At 34.4% G+C, this 17615-nt stretch overlaps 2 protein-coding genes across 22 annotated transcripts in view; one reads left to right on the forward strand and one right to left on the reverse strand.

Moving 5' to 3' along the window:
- Positions 1–17615, forward strand: part of ppp4r4 (protein phosphatase 4, regulatory subunit 4) — an 82779-nt gene that overhangs the window by 17444 nt on the left and 47720 nt on the right. For 4 of the 17 annotated variants that reach the window (XM_005160611.6, XM_021468636.3, XM_691244.10 and 1 more), the window contains exons 1-2: positions 15826–16084; positions 16164–16707. The exons of 9 other annotated variants lie outside the window; for them this stretch is intronic. In XM_005160611.6, the coding sequence (XP_005160668.1) occupies positions 16603–16707 (105 nt within the window). In that variant the 5' untranslated portion in view covers positions 15826–16084; positions 16164–16602. Of the gene's footprint in view, positions 1–15825; positions 16708–17615 lie in introns of those variants that run through there. 4 more of the 17 variants (XM_073933295.1, XM_073933297.1, XM_073933296.1 and 1 more) reach the window with 2 other exon arrangements.
- Positions 1680–17208, reverse strand: asb2a.2 (ankyrin repeat and SOCS box containing 2a, tandem duplicate 2). Of its 5 annotated transcripts, none has more exons than XM_073933311.1 (10): positions 15631–17208; positions 10158–10403; positions 9911–10033; positions 7244–7413; positions 7021–7176; positions 6137–6382; positions 5881–6052; positions 4216–4786; positions 2907–3060; positions 1680–2618 (listed from the first exon to the last, which is right to left on the reverse strand). In XM_073933311.1, the coding sequence occupies exons 2-10, from the start codon at positions 10394–10396 to the stop codon at positions 2464–2466; spliced, it is 1986 nt and encodes a 661-aa protein (XP_073789412.1). In that variant the 5' UTR covers positions 10397–10403; positions 15631–17208; the 3' UTR covers positions 1680–2463. The 5 variants fall into 5 exon arrangements, with proteins under 5 accessions (XP_073789412.1, XP_005160665.1, XP_073789414.1 ...); XM_005160608.6 differs by having other exon boundaries at positions 15582–17184; XM_073933313.1 differs by having other exon boundaries at positions 7529–10033; positions 15582–15825.

Raw genomic sequence — 17615 nt, forward strand, 5'->3', positions numbered from 1 at the left:
AATTCGGTGGGCGGGGAAACAGCACTCCTACTTACTCCACCTTTCTGGTATAGGGTGAGCGCACTAGTGCCATTGTAATATGGCTGCCGTCGTATCATCCAAGTGGATGCTGCACAATGGTGGTGGTGTGGAGAGACATCCCTCATGATTGTGAAGCGCTTTGGGTGTATGGCCTTACACAATAAATACGCTATATAAATACACATTACATTACATTACGTTGCGCTCGGCCACAAAATAGGAGGGATTTGGATCCTATTTTAACCTCAGGAAATTTTTAAAAAGAGGCTTATTGTGTTTATATCACCCCAGTATGACTATGTACACACTATACCTACACACAGTTCTGTCCAAACAGCTTACAAAAGATGATTTTCATCATAGGTGCCATTTAATGTCTATTTCAGGTAAAAATAACATATTAGTGTGTTAGTTTTTGTTGATTAGAAACACATATAATATTTATAAAACATTATTATTTATTATTATTACTATCATTTTATAGTTATGATTTAATTAATTATAGTTTCATTTATTTACTAAGACTGCTCTTTTTGAAAGATTAAAAAGAAAAGTGTGTCAGAAATGGTGTCTGAGGTTATGTTTACAGTATCTTGGCTAATTATAGAGCTTATCAAAAGCTCAGCTATCTGCTTGAGCATACAGTAGAGGTATGATAGTAATCAATTAAGCAATTTATGTCAAGAATGTAATCAAGGTGTTCTTAAGGGATATAAACGTACACTCATCATAAGACTACAGGCTTTGGCAGTGAAGCACTTTACCTCTCACCTCAAAGTTTAATTTTGTTTCTGCACCTTGTTTCCTCCACTCTTCTTTGAGATTCATAACAGCTGTGATCCCGATGAAGAGCTCAAACTCCACCATCTGTCATGAAGCAAGATGAACACACTTGATAACAGCTTGCAAGGGTTTCTTTTACTATTCAAAGAGCATTTGGTGGCACTGAAAATAATATTTGTGAAAGGAGGTATTGAGGTGTTTTAGCTAGGCATGTGCTTGAAAGGTTTTTGGGCTGCATATTAAAAATGGTTTAAGCAACATAATCTTTCTATACCTGTTTGTCTTGTTGGTGCATCAGACAGGAAATGTGGCATCATATTGCACATCCAGTAACAAAAAAAACATGCAAATCCTAAAAACATGGGACTTTCGGGCTGGGTCTTGTTGGGGGCAAGACGTTTCAGATAACACCGCCCCCCCCAAAAAAAAATTCAGATAATTTACCCAAAACGAATCATTTTGTCATCACTCAACCTCTACATGTCACTAACCTGTTTGAGTTTTGTCTACTGTTTAACACAAAAACAAATAATTACAAAACTAAATAAAAACCAGTAACCACTGATTTGTTTTGTTTTTTTATACAAAGGTTACCAGAAACCTCTCTTTCTTCAAAATATCTTTTAATGTATTCAACAGAAGAAAGAAACTCATAAAAGTTTGGAAAAACTCAAGACTGAGTTAATAGTAAAAAAAGAATACATTTTCATTTAAGGGTGTTCTGTCACTTAAAGACTAACATATTGATGTTAACACCAGTCAAATCAAATATGTGACATTGATTTTTTAAAATGTATATATGGCCTAAATACATTGTGGTAATTAACAGATTATAAACAAAATGTAATGTCATCCATTTAAATGGGGTCAGTATAGTTTAAAAATAGTTTATTGCACATTTTTGCATATGTACACTGAAAGATACGTACGAAACATATCAACATCATAACGCACACCACACTCTTGCTAACATACAAAAACATGTTAACATTTAATGGACTCATGATTATGAGAATGATACAACTGTCATTTAATCAGGAGCCCATTAAAATAGTAACTATTTTGACCAACGTGTGTAAAAGCTTTACATCTTTCTATTTAGTTGCAAATAAGTGTTAGCCTATTATACTTACTACAAAAGTACTTCTTTACATTATAGTGTTCAGTGTCTTACTGATAACCTCAAACATATGAATGTGCTATAGACTAAACATATACTGTAATACACACCCATGCCATCACATTTATTACAAAATCAAATTGTTGTGACACAATTTTTGCTCATTGCAGTTTTAATACCCGAAATTTTTAATTATTGTTGAATCCAATTATTATTTACAAAAAATCTTAAAGTGCAAGTACAGTACATTTGTTTATGCAAGTAAAAATACATAGCCAGCACTTGATTTATATCAAATTGTGTGCCTCTTTTGACATTTTATACAGTATGTATACTATATACATTTAATATGTTATTTACATTTACACGCATGAATTAAAATAATTAGCTATGCAAATTGAAAATAGTAAACGTTTCATTTTCAAATTTGATTTTAAACATTTAATTCATCGTTTAAATTTGTTATAACTAACTGTATGTCTGTACCAAAAGAATTCAAGACAACATGTTTTGTAAATATTGAAAAATGGCACAGAATTTTATGACAGGATTCCCTCAAATGATTCTCGTTCATAAATCAAGAACTTGTTTAGTCTTGCTGGTAGAGGAAGAGTGTGGATTTGCTGCAGTCTGTGGACTCCGAGTTGTTGGCGAACCTTTATTCTGCACAGATTCATCAATGTGCATGGAAGAACTGAAACAGAGAAGCGTCAGTTTTTATTTTTAATTCCGTTAATTAAAAAAAAAATATTTAGACAATATTGTCAGTAATATGACAAATTCTGCAAAAACATTATCGCTGCCTTAATTTATTTAGTTGAGTCAAATGAACTTTTCTAGTCATCTCAACTTCCATATTACATAAATATTAAGATACTAAAAATGGTGTAGTTGAAACCGGACTAACTTGTTATTTATTATTACACTTTTTACAGTGTGAAAATGAAAAGAATAGAAGAAGAATTACAAAGAATGTTCTCACCTGCTTTTTCTTTTACATGAGCCCAGTCTTTGTTGTTGTCTAGGTGTTCGGTTAATCTAGAGCAGAGTTTAACGTGACCCACGTAGTTAAGTAAAGTGTCAATAATGGGTCCAACCAAACCACTGACTGAGGGAGCAGAGATTATCTCACAAAACTGTGAAAAAAAAAGAAAAAAAGTACTTCATTTTGTTGTAAAAGAAATGTACAAAATAACAGTTGTACAGTTAGGTCCATAAATATTTGGACATTGACACAGTTCTAAAAATTTTTTTGGCTCTGTATAAAACACAAATGGATTTGAAATTAAATGAAGATGTGCTTTAACTGCTTTGATTTGAGGCTATTTACATCCAAATAAGGTGAACGCTGTAGGAATTACAACAGTTTGCATATGTGCCTCCCACTTGTTAAGGGTTCAAAAGTAATTGGACAATCGGCTTCTCAGCTGTTCCATGGCAAGGTGTGTTATTCTCTCATTATTCCAATTACAATGAGCAGATAAAAGGTGTAATGCATATTTACTACTGCATATATTTGATTTTATTGGATATATCCAATACATATTTTATTGGATGGATATTTAAGGTTAAAGCAAATGTTTTTCATTTTTTAAAGGAAAAATTTATCAAAAATTACATTTTCTGTCCTAATTCACCCATATTTTCTATATGTTTGTTATATTAAAATTCTTTGTAAAAAATGCCATAAAAATAAGGGATAATATAGTGTTCGTGTAAAGCTTATTATTATTTTATTAAAATAAATAGTAATTTAAAGGGATAATTTACCACCAAATATATTTTCCGTCATCATTTTCTCATCCTCCACTTGTTACAAATCTGTATGAGTTTTTTCTTCTGTTAAACACAAACAGCAGCTACTTTGAAAAATATTGGTAACCAAATAGTTAGCCAAAGATTTCCATACTACTATTTTTTTACTGTGGAATTGACGGGCTGTTTTTCACTCTCTCGTTTTTCAAAATATCTAAGCAGAGAAAAGACTCATGCGACTTTGTAACAACTTGAAAGTGTCTTCAGTAGTGTGTTTTTCTTGTTGTCTGTTTCTATCACCTTTCTTTCTCAGTAAGCTGTTCTTTGCAAGCAAGCAACATTGTAACCAGTCCAAAAACAATATAAAGTGTATGTCTGATCTGTTCAGTACAGTACTTTGTACAGATGGTTACAAAAATCAAGATGAATGATGAAATCTGAGTTAAGTGTACGTTACTGAACATTAGCACACTGTATGTGTAAATAGTTATGGTGTAGTTTTAAACACAGTGTTATCATTTTATTTAAAAATATACCTGTACACAGTAGTCTGATGGATCTTCATTTAATAAGTACATTGTTTCTCTTCCAGTTGATCTTGGTTTTAAAGGGGGATGAGGATTACTTCCATACTGACATTTAAAACATGCCAGTGCATCACAGCCATTGTCCAGAAGATACTTCATCATCATAATGTACCTCATGCAGAAAACCAGAGCTGCTGGGAAGCTGGTGGGATGAGTGGGCAGCATGGCATTAACATTGGCACCGTACTTCACCAACAGGGTCACCATTTCTATATTTCCTTTCCTCACAGCCACAAGCAGAGGGTTGAATATGTCCAGGTTTGGGTCAGCACCAGCTTCTAAAAGCATAATGGCGGCCTCAATGTTTCTGTTCACCACAGCCGAGTATAAAGCTGTGCTGCGGCGATCCTCATGCAGTTTTGACCAGTCGTCTGAGAGCATGGCATTGACATCATATCCAGCCTCAATCAGTATTTCTAGAACGTCATCTCTGTTACGCTCAGCTGCGAAATGAAGGGGACTGATGCCGGAGCGTCTCACTTTGGTTGTGCTGGTTTTAGGAATTAACATGGCGACAATGCTGAAGAACATTTAAAAAAAGAGACATATTTATTTCTTCAGCAATAATCAGATCCTTGAGATTATGAAGAAAGACTAAAAAAACTTCTGAATAAGGATATCTACATGAAAAGTAGGTGGTATCTAAAAGATTGGTTATTTCTTGACTGTTTAACTCAAACACACACACACTTAAAAAGACATTAGGAGAATTACTTCTGGAACCAGCACTCCTGGAAAATTGAACAGGCCCTAATGTACTCTATGGACCACTTAATGATGGGATTGACCAGATTATAAGAATAATTTACCCAATAATAAAAATTTGGCCATCATTCACTCATCATAAACTGGTTTTAGACCAGTTTGTGTATTCTTTCTTCTCTTGAAAAACAGGTCACAAAAGTGAAGTACACTAAGGAATATCAAAAAAAGCCATTGACGTCTTCCATCGTATTTTTGCGTCTCTTTTTCTCCAACATTCTTCAGAATATCTTGCTTTTTGTGCAACAGAAGAAATTCATTTGTAAAAGTTTATAACAGGGGTGCCCAAACTTTTGCCTTTAAAGGGCCAAAAAGCAAACTTGATTGAGGGCTGTGCCAAACCCGTATATATAATATTTTCCATGGGTAATTTCCTAATTAATTCGCTAATATTTAAAAATAATTACACTGTAAAACCTAAAAAGTTAAGGCAATTCAAACTATTTGAGGAAACAGATTGCAACAAACCATTTAAGCTTTAAAAAAAATCCTAATGAGTACTGTGAACTTAATACATTTGAGTAAATAAAGCAGTTTGAGCACAGTAAAACCCAATAAATTAAGAGAACCCAAACCAACTGAGTACTGTAAAACCCAACAAGTTAAGGCAACTCAAACCATTTTAGGAAATCGACTGCTGTACACCATTTAAGTTCAAAAACTAATCTATATGAGTACTGTGAACTTACGCCATTTAAGTTGAAGTAATGAAGTATTTAACTAACATATTACTTTCAACTCTTCAAATGAGTAGAATTAACTTGCAGTCAATTTTGACTTAACTACACTCATTTAATTTGTTAAAGTTGACAGTTGGTTCTTACAGTGTAGAAAACATTTCACTGCACTAACCTCTCATGGCCATTCTTTGATGCGATGTGAATAGGAAGCAATCCAGATTTGTTGGCTTTGTTAGCATCGGCTCTTTTTGACAGGAGGATCTTGACAACTTGAACATGACCATTCTTGGAGGCCTCAAACAAGGCTGTTGCATCATCATTAGCCTTGGAATTGATATTACCTCCTAAACAACAGGTAACTGGGTTAATGATGCTAGATTAGAGTTGATAATTACACTTAGGCATGCCATATGAAAAAAAAATAGTACCTTTATGTATAAGGTAGTTTAGCACATCGACAGCGTTACACTGAGCAGCTGTAAACAAAGAGTCAATCCCATAAACATTTTGGGCCCACAGCTTTGCCCCTGCGTGTATCAACATCTTACAACTCTCCAACATTTTGTTCCTCACTGCTTCATGTAGTGGAGTTAAACCTTGAACGCAGGCTTTGGTTGGTGTAGCTCCATATCTCAATAGAAGTTCCACTATCTCTTCATTACCTTTCTCACATGCTGTAAAAGAAAATCATTATTCATATTTTCAAACGCTTTCTGGTCATTTGCGCATGTTTACATGGACAATAATAAGCCAATTTTAATACGATTAAGACAATACTCTAAAGCAGAACTAAACAGAAATTGATTTAAGACGTAGAGTATGCCAGTTTTAGTCACATTATTGAAGTGTAGTACAGACATGTAAACAATGCAATCAAACTATTACTGTCGTGTAGGATTTTTAGTAAAGGATCACTGTCACCTGCATCACGAAATGCAGAGGTTTTTTTCCTGCGATATAAAGTTCCATTAAAACAACACTCTTCCTAAAATTCATACTCATACTATATCTTGTTTGTAATGGGGGCATGCATGAAATGTTTCTGAATGAAAGTGAAAGTGCCAAACTGCAGCTAAAGTCGACAAATTAAAAACGAAACACGCAAAATTACATGAAATTCCGGAGGATATGTGGATAGCCTGGTGACGTAATGACTTTAATTATGAGCTATACAGTAACATGTAAAACTGGATCATGATGGGAACATTCAAAAAACAACAAGCGTTAACACCTTAATTATATTATTGTCTTACTCAGATTATAGCAAATAATTTGATTACTGATGTCCTTGTAAACATAGTCACTATTGTACCTTTGTACAATGGGGTCTCCCACTGGTTATTCGCAATGTTTGGATCAGCTCCTTGCTCCAAAAGGTGCTCGACACAAGCAACATGCTTGCGACCCACAGCCAGAATGAGCGGGGTCTGATTTCTGTGTGTTCTTTTGTTGATTGTATCTGGTTTGGCTGTGAGGAAAGACGAGATGGTTTGAGTGTTTGACTCTGAGCTGGACACAAATGATTAATTTCTTACCTTTGAGCAAAACCTTAAGGCACTCCACATGGCCGTTGCAGGCACATTCATGAAGCGGTAACCAGCCATCTTTATTGGGCTCTTCGAGATATTTAGATTTGCTATGAACGAGGTCTTGTAAAGTCTTTGCATCTCCCTTCCAAATAGCTGAGAGAAAGGGGTCCAAATCACTGAAAAGAAGAACAAATATGCAAACCAATCTTAAGAATAGCACTTATATCAGAGGATTTTGATTAAGCATTTTATTTGATTTTAACTCAAAATATGCAGTAGTTGTTGCCTCACAGCAAGAAGGTCGCTGGTTCGAGCCTCGGCTGGGTCAGTTGGCGTTTCTGTGTAGAGTTTGCATGTTCTCTCTGCAATCGCGTTGGTTTCTTCCGGGTGCTCCGGTTTCTCCAACAGTCCAAAGACATGTGGTACAGGTGAATTGGGTAGGCTAAATTGTCCATATGTATGTATGTGTGCGAATGAGTGTGTATGGTTCTCCCAGAGATGGGTTGCAGCTGGAAGGGCATCTGCTGCGTAAAACATATGCTGGATAAGTTTGTGATTCATTCCGCTGTGGCGATCCCAGATCAATAAAGGGACTTAGCCGAAAAGAAAATGAATGAATGAAAGATGAGTTATGAGTGATTTGTTTTTTATTCAAGCCATTTGGAGTCAGATAAGTCTCAAAAATAATGTATTTACAAAATAAATTCATGGATGCACAGCACAATTCACATTTACAAAATCCAATTTGTAAATTCAAAACACAATTTATAAATACAACACACAATTCGTGAATTCACGAGTAAAAGTCCTAAATATTTTTGCCAAATGAATTGGATTTGCATATTTTTGAATTGCGATTTGAACTTCTTATTTGGAATTGTGTATTTACGAATCGTGTTTACAATTTACGAATTGGATTTGTGTATTTACAAATCGCATTTAGAATTTACGAATTTTATTTGTGTATTTACGTATCGTGTTTAGAATTTACGAATTGGATTTGTGTATTTACAAATCGTGTTTAGAATTTACGAATTGGATTTGTGTATTTACGAATCGTGTTTAGAATTTATGAATTGGATTTGTGTATTCACGAATCGTGTTGAGAATTTACGAATTGGATTTGTGTATTTTCGAATCGTGTTTAGAATTTACGAATTGGATTTGTGTATTTACGAATCGTGTTTAGAATTTACAAATTGGATTTGTGCATTTACGAAACAAGTTTAGAATTTATGAATTGGATTTGTGTATTTACAAATCGTATTTAGAATTTACGAATTGGATTTGTGTATTTACGAATCGCGTTTAGAATTTACAAATTGGATTTGTCTATTTACGAATCGCGTTTAGAATTTACAAATTGGATTTGTGTATTTACGAATCGTGTTTAGAATTTACGAATTGGATTTGTGTATTTACGAATCAAATTTAGAATTTACGAATTGGATTTGTGCATTTACGAATCAAGTTTAGAATTTACGAATTGGATTTGTGTATTTACGAATCAAGTTTAGAATTTACGAATTGGATTTGTGTATTTACGTATCGTGTTTAGAATTTAAGAATTGGATTTGTGTATTTACAAATCGTGTTTAGAATTTACGAATTGGATTTGTGTATTTACGAATCGTGTTGAGAATTTACGAATTGGATTTGTGTATTTTCGAATCGTGTTTAGAATTTACGAATTGGATTTGTGTATTTACGAATCGTGTTTAGAATTTACAAATTGGATTTGTGCATTTACGAAACAAGTTTAGAATTTATGAATTGGATTTGTGTATTTACAAATCGTATTAAGAATTTACGAATTGGATTTGTGTATTTACGAATCGCGTTTAGAATTTACAAATTGGATTTGTCTATTTACGAATCGCGTTTAGAATTTACAAATTGGATTTGTGTATTTACGAATCGTGTTTAGAATTTACGAATTGGATTTGTGTATTTACGAATCAAATTTAGAATTTACGAATTGGATTTGTGCATTTACGAATCAAGTTTAGAATTTACAAATTGGATTTGTGTATTTACGAATCAAGTTTAGAATTTACGAATTGGATTTGTGTATTTACGAATTGTGTTGTAAACTTACATACTGGATTTTGTAAATGTGAATTGTGCTGTGCATATATGAATTTTATTTTGTAAATGTATTATTTTTGAGACTGATCTGGCTTCTGTCTTCATTAAATAGCTACTCATTTTGAATAGTGTGTGCCTTTTGAATGTGTAATATGGATTAAATTCAAACACACATTCTGCATGTTGTCAGCATCACATGACCTAACAGGATCTGTTGTGTCACTTCACTGCCATTATACTCTCATAATAAGTAGTATGTAGTAAGTACTAATATGTAGTTACTCATTAACCTGTTTATTGAAATTGCAATCATAAAAAACTGTTTATAGAGTTGTACATATTGAGAACATATCATAAACTTCCAAACTTACCAAAAGTTTTTTTCTGTCACACTATGTCACACTATATACTTATACATATCCACCACAAGACATGCAAATCACTTGATGTTAAGCAAGCATAACTAGTAATGATGAGAAAAATTTCCAAGTAAAAAAGTCAATTGTCACAATTTTCCACTATAAATAAGGACATGTGGATAAATAAGTACACATGCATACACAAATTGGGTTAAATGCTACTCACTTTACAGTTTGCACTGTGACCCGCAGGTGTCCATTGTGTCTTGTCCATGCAATTACCTTGTCACTGTCTTTACTAAAAATATGATCTTGAACATCTCTGTCGATCTTTGTTTTCTTAATTTCACTGAAATCAGAACAACACATTATTTACAGTATAGATTTTGCAAGAGATTTAATAATAATTATATGTTTTAAAATATTTTATTCAAAGTCATGTGGTTGTGCATAAGAAGCCCGGGAAAAATCACCTTGGTGGGTTGGCTGAATTAGGGTTGGCTGGAGGTCTTTGTGCACCTTTAGGGACAGCTGGCTGTGTGTGGGCCTGCACTTGCCGATCTTGCCATGGAGATAAATTTGTTTCAGCCAGGCTACGTTCAATAGCTAACTGCAACAGCTGTTCTTCTGACATATGTGCATAAGCACTGTAGTCCTCCAGCTCTCTGCTTGTTGTCCTTGATGCTGCCATTGTCACTCTGGCTGCTGCCATTTTGCACCTGTGACAGTAAAACAGCTCATGAATTTGAATACCATTTCTGAACAATCACATACACACAAACACAAAATTTGCTTCGAGATGAATTAAAATACCAGGTTCGAGCGGTATATTTTTTTTCTTCTTCAATTTAAAAGGTCTATAACATTTTCAATACTGTCATTAATTGCACCTACTCTACCTCCTACCTTCTGCAGGATATCAACAGTTAGGCTGAATGTGTTGCATGCGTGTCTGCTTCTTCCTCTCTACAGCAATTGCTGCTGTGTGCTTTATGAGGAGTCTGTAAGAGGTCTTGATTTCATATCACACAGTAAACAAACTGATTCCCTTATAAATATATCTGCCTTCACTGCATGTGATTCATTAGAGCATGTCTGGTTTAGATGCAACATGATCTTTTTTTTTTTTTTTTTTGCATGTGAGCCAAGAAACAGGAAATGTGGGACAGCTAGACTTATGTATGTTTGTGGAAACCATTTTTTCCTAACCCGGTTTACCAACACTTGAAAAGACAGTTGACCCAAATATCTTTTACATGTAATTCTGCTGTCATTTGCTTAACCTTTAATTTAAGTTTCTTCTGTTGAGCACAAAAGAAGATATTTTGAAAAATGTTTGAAACTTTTGACATTTATTGCTATGAATGTCAATAAGTTGTAACATTCTTCTGAACATCTTCTTTTTGTTCCACAGAATAAAGAAACTTATAATGGTTTGGAACCACTTGATGGTCTAAACGGTGAGCAAATTTTTATTTTAATTCTGAATTTCCATAAATATTATGTAAATTGCAGCAGGTACAAATCTTGCATAATTGATCAAAACTCGGTAGTTAAATATGCAGAAACAGCAATATAAATGTGTTTATTGCCAGTATAATACATTATGATGTAAAAATTTGCGTTGTCATGTGATGCCCTCTATACTGCTTTCTATATGCATTGTTTACATATTTACAGCATGTCATCTTTCTCTATACATTAATACAATTCCATGGTGTAACGTTTGAGTGACCCTGTTTTCTGAGACAGCTGTCTCTGAACGCTTGCATGTGCTGGAAACCTATCTGTGACACTATAAACATCTCAGATGGATATTCATATCGCTTGTTTTAAATGACTCAACTGTTTTTTATATGCAGCAGTGTGGCAATGAAGGTTTACAGCTTGAAAACAGTGCAATAATGCAATCCAAAATAAAGGATGTTGATAATGAATCATATTTCTGATTGACGTTTGACTGAAAACTGACGGTATAGTATTAATGTTCACAATCATACAGTATCTGCAGATATGAAATTCATTTTAACTAGACTATCGTATATTTTAATGTGATTCAGCTAAAGAATATTTAGATTAACCGTTTTCATATGGAGCCAGATCAGTCTCAAAAATAATAAATTTACAAAATTAAATTATTGTATATTCACAGCACAATTCACATTTGCAAAATCCAATTTGTAAGTTCAAAACATGATTCTTAAATACACAAATCCAGATTGTATATTCTAAACTTGATTCATAAATATGCAAATTGATTCGTTAATACACAAATCCAATTCGTAAATTCTAAACACAATTCGTAAATACACAAATCCAATCCATAAATTTAAAACACGATTCCTAAATACACAAATCCAATTAATAAATTCTAAAACACGACTCGTAAATAAACAAATCCAATTAATAAAGTCTAAAACACGATTCGTAAATACGCAATTCCAATTCATAAGTTTTAAGCACAATTCGTAAATACACACATCCATTTCGTAAATTGTAAACACGACTTGTAAATACACAAATCCAATTCATAAGTTCAAAACACGATTTATAAATGCGCAAATCCAATTCATAAGTTCAATACATATTTTAAAAATATGCAAATCCAATTAATTTGGCAAAAAATATTTATGACTCTCCATGAATTCACGAATTGTGTATATTATTATTTTTTGAGACTGATCTGGCTCCATATTTCATTCCTTTTACACACCTGAAACAATATGCCATTTGGTAATCTCATTACGTTTTATTAATTTAGTTAATTAATTATTTCTTTCAATATAGTCATCCACTTACACCAATAAGAATTATTTTTCCCATTTAGGCTGAAATAATAGTAAAAATGTGGGATTAATCACACAGACTACTACTGATCCCCAGTGCATAAAATCGGTACACTGGCACCATCCTCTGGTCGAAATATGTAACTTTTCTTTAGTGTTTATATAATGTTTATATACTATATAAATAGTATGCTCTAAACAAACAAATAAATAAATGTGCACATAATTATAAATAATTCCATGTCATAACATTACCATAATCAAGTTTCTTCATGTTTTATTGCATTCACTTAATTTTTAAATGAAAACGTTTAACCTAAATTGGCTTTGCAACGTCAAAAATATTTTAAAAGACTAAATTAGCCTGGGAGAACCATACAAGTTAAGCAATTCGGTTCAGATAAAATCATATCTAAATTGCTTTTCAAGGTTATATATCAATATCATAAACACCTTTTAGAGTAACTATACAGCAAGAGCAAAATAATATTTTGGAATGGATCGTTTCAGTTTTTTTTATTAATGTTGGATGAATAATTCGAGCAACTGGGTGTCAGTTGAAGGAGGAGAATCCCAGACATGATGTAGTGTGAAAATCATGACTGTGCATTTACTTTGATATATTCAGAGACATTCAGATATCTGAGACAGCACATGTTGAGATCGAGATGAGTATACAGTTGATCGTTGCTAGTCTGGCAGTGATATGAGAAACTTGCATGGATGGATTCTCTGAGAGCCCAGAGACTAAACCTTTCCAGCTGACCTGATGTGACCTGTTATCCAAGAGCCATATAAACAAGGATACTAAAGGTCTCTAGAGGTCTGAGTAGCATTTGGTTTTGTCACGTGTATTTGTGTTCACGTGTGCTTATAAATAGGTCTGTTTTATATAAAAAATAACAAGATTTTAACAAGACACTTTATATCTTGGGTCTTGCACCAATGTATATAATTTAGAAGAGCCCAATTAGGCCTGTTTTACAGAAATACTCAATAAACAATATTGAGTTTAATTATTTTTGTAGCAAAAACGTCTAATCATTACAAAAAATATTTTCAGTATTATTTTTGTAATATTTTATTTTATTTAACAATTATAAGATATTTAACAAAAAACAGCACAATTCCATTAAAAAGAAGAAAAAATAGGACAGAATAATTGACATTGCATTTTTTTCTGTAAAGTTTCAAGGCGTAGTAGTTCCACTTGAATGACATAAAGCAACACGTTCAACCATCTCTTATGGAGCCTTTGGAGATTTCCAATTAAGTAAGATCATCTTTTTAGCTGTAATCATGTCAGTCATCAGGGCTTGCTGTTGGGTTAATAGAAATGTCCATTATATTAGAATATTTAATAATTGACAAATTGTAGTCGGGTGGATATAATAGTCGGGTGGATATAATAGAAATGTCCATTATATTAGAATATTTAATAATTGACAAATTGTAGTCGGGTGGATATCGGGTCCATAAGCACTGGAAAACAAATTTAAAATGTTGTGCCAAAACTCATGAAGAGCAGGACAAAACCAAAATACCATTTCTGCCCCACCACATCTTTCACATTTAGGAGATAAAGAGAGAAATATTTTACGTAATCTAGTTTTAGAGAAATAAAAGCGATGTTAACACTTTAAATTGGATTAATTTATCTCTTGAATTTATCTAACCTTTCTTTATTCTTGACAGGGCTTCTCATCAGCCACTTCTTTATTCAAATCCATGGCCCAAGCTGTCTTGATGTGCTTAGTGCATGTTGGTGCCTAGATGTCTAATATTAGGGTTAGAGGATAGACAATTCTGAATAATATGACTTTCTGGTTTATTTATAAATTGTGAAACATTTTCCTTTACATAGTTTTAACCTGCAGATAGTAAAATAAATTAGACTGCGGGAGAGAAAACTTATCCTTCAGCTGTGCAAAGCATGTAAATTGATTGTCAATGTAAAGATCAATGCAAAATAGCCCTTTTCTTATCCATGCCGTAAAAGTACTGTCGATCAGGGAAGGTTTAAATGAAGGACTGTTTGAAATAAGCGTACTGTCTGAAAGCTTAGGTCATTTGTAAAATGTATTTATCTGATTTAAAATCCTTAACAAATTCCACATGCTGTGTTACTTTTTAGCTGGAATATTACAACTACAAGAAGAAGCTTACATGAGGTCTACTGTAGTTTAACTGCAGTTGCAGTCCAATTCACTCCCTTATAATTTACTGCATTTACTGCAGTGCAAATATAATTCAGTGCAACTGCAGATGATGATGATGATAATGATAATAATGATGATGTTGATGATGATAATGATGATAATAATAATGATGATGATGATGATGAAGATGCATTTAGTAAAATAAAAATTATTAAAACCAAGATAAATAAATACATTAGTAAATTCTAAGCAAATACTTTTTATATGGAAGTAATAATTATAGCAGTTATAAAATTTACAAAAATAAATAAAAAATAAATATGATCCAAATAAATAATCAAAATTAGATGAAAGCAAACAACAAATACAAGTATGATGACATTCGGTTCTATTTGGTGCACTGTAAAAACATCCCGGTTGCCTTACATTGTTAAGCTGAATCAAAATAACCTCACGGGTCTATTGAACTTAAAACTCCACTGACCCAAAACTGCTTGCATAACTTATAAAATTAAGTTAGAATATTATTAACGTAATTTAATAAGTTACAATGAACTAAAAACATATGCTGTCATAACAAATTGTTCATAGAATTTTTTTTTTACAGTGTGGTTATACATTTTAGGAAGGGGTCCCTTATCAAAATAGGACAAACACATTTAGTTATCATGTGGCAGCTTAAATTAAAAAGAGTGTGGAAATGTTAAAAACGTCTTGATCAAAGGTGTGGGAATTTACTGCATTGTTTACTTTTTTAAGCATGGTACCTTTAATGCATTATTAATGCTATTTTGCAGGACTAGTGTTTAAAAAAAGTTGTGCTCAAAATGACCACACTTGCTTTACAGTTAAAGCTCAACTCCTACAGCTCTTTAAATGTGCGTATTAGGCTAAGGTACTTTGGATATTCTTTGTCATTCTGCACTGAATGTGTTTGCCCGAATTAACTTACTGTTGTAAGCACTGGTGTTCAAGTTAGCACAATGAGCAAAACGTCACACCTAGCTGTTTATTCCAAGCCTTAGGTTTACCCGGAATTAGCCATATTTAGAAGATTATGCCGTAAGTAAACGTAATCAGTTGTCAAATCCAGTAGTTGTGCCCTGTTCCGAGTCCATTTCGATGACGAACTTCGACTCGCGTTCTGACGTGCCAACCGCTCCGAGCTGCTGTGGCATGCTGTCGCCATGGAAACCAGTTTAGTTGGTGCAGTGCGTTTGCGTGGTTCCAATATTCCTGCTTGCTAGCACATCCACGTTATAAAAGACGTAGCTTTTATCAAATGATCCGTTTGCCAGTCGAGCTACATTTACAGAGGATTACGTGAGATGGGAACTAAATAGGCAGGAATGCGCACGGCTTTCTCGAAGGGAGTTTTTTTTTTTTCGACAGGCCTTTTTTCAACTTTGTTGTCGTAATATTAGCGAGCTAACGTCAACCGAGGCAGGTGAACAGGTATGTGCGGTCGTCTTAAACTGCAAATGTACTTGACGCCAGACATTCATGTAAGCGCGGTTTTATTTTTTCCCATCAGGGATCTGTTCTTCATATGACAACAGCCATATCTGGATGATTTTGTCTTCAAGCGGGGGAAGGATTTCATGTTTGACCACCAGCACGCGCTGGCCACACAAGCACTCGAGCAGCTCCGGTGGGAAAACGAACAGCACATCCCATCTTTTTTTCTCGGAAAGTTAGCAACACTTTAATCGCAGGAATCCCTTACTATGTGCCGTCAGCGCACGCGCGTGTGCAACTGAAAGCGCGTGTGGAAACTGCACAAACAATTCTGAACACCACGCAAATAAATTAGTGATAGATCAAGCTTTGCAACCAGTGGGACGCGTTTGTCGTGGGAGGACCATCCTCTCTTCATCAAAGGCATCACATCAGTCATTATCTGTCAAGGAGCCACAATAATGACAGCACTTTGACATCCGCGTCTGGCACATTGGCGAAAACACTTAGGACAGATGTTTGTCAGGAAAATGACGCCGAGTCAGTCCAGTCTGTTTGGAGAGATTGATGACCTGCAGGACCTTACTTTCATCGAGAGACCCATACGCAGGAGCCTGAAGGTATGTATGAATCCATTTTCTTGTCAAGAAATGCCTACATACATTTTCCAAGTTGCTTATCAAATTGGTATTGTGCCATTAAATGTTCGTATATAGAAGTAAATGCATTTTTGACGCTGCAGGTTATTTTTAAAAAAGAAATACTAAAATATTTTTGCATATTTTGTTCCGGGCGTCACGACTATTCATTTTACATTATCACGTCATATTATATTTATTTGAGGTTGTAGCTGTTCTAGCATCCGTGGGGAAGGACGGGGGTTGCCCACTTCAGTCTGCTGAGTGACGCAGTTTCTGTCAGCTGTCCGCATCACTACTTCGCCTCCTCGTTTTCGCGCCTCACCACTGCGGAATAGAGGATTTCCACCTCAAACCGTAACGCTAATCCCGTTACCACCGCGCAATTCCTCACGTCAAACGGTGGCATTCACGTATTGTCGTGTTGTACGTCTTTGCAGTCGTGCACCTGGTCGCAGTGAAGTTAAGCAAGGATACTCTCTCATCTCAGCATCACGTATGCGGGAATAATGCAACGCCTCCAGAGGGGGCGGGTGTTTTCTGTCCCTTATCTTTTTTTAATGGGGAGCTTCCAAAGAAAAGCATCGTGGTTCTGAGAGACCTGAAGTATCAGACTAGGCACCCACACATGGCTCCAGTCCCCCACACTATATCTTCCCACGCAGTCCCTCATGCCTCGCATCCTGCCTCCCTGCAGCCTCCTCACATATTTGGCTGAGTCATCTGTAATGGAATCTTGCCCAATTACTGGCCATTCTTTATTTAAGACACACTACTTTTGCACATTTTTCGTCTTTGCTATAGAAACGCTCAGCATTTTATGATAATGTCTTTGGATTCCTTCTTTATTGAAGTGCTGTGTTTTGTCAAGTGCCAATAGCAAGGCCTGG

Source organism: Danio rerio, chromosome 20 (assembly GCF_049306965.1).
Source record: "Danio rerio strain Tuebingen ecotype United States chromosome 20, GRCz12tu, whole genome shotgun sequence".
In the NCBI taxonomy this organism is placed as follows: Eukaryota; Metazoa; Chordata; class Actinopteri; order Cypriniformes; family Danionidae; genus Danio; species Danio rerio.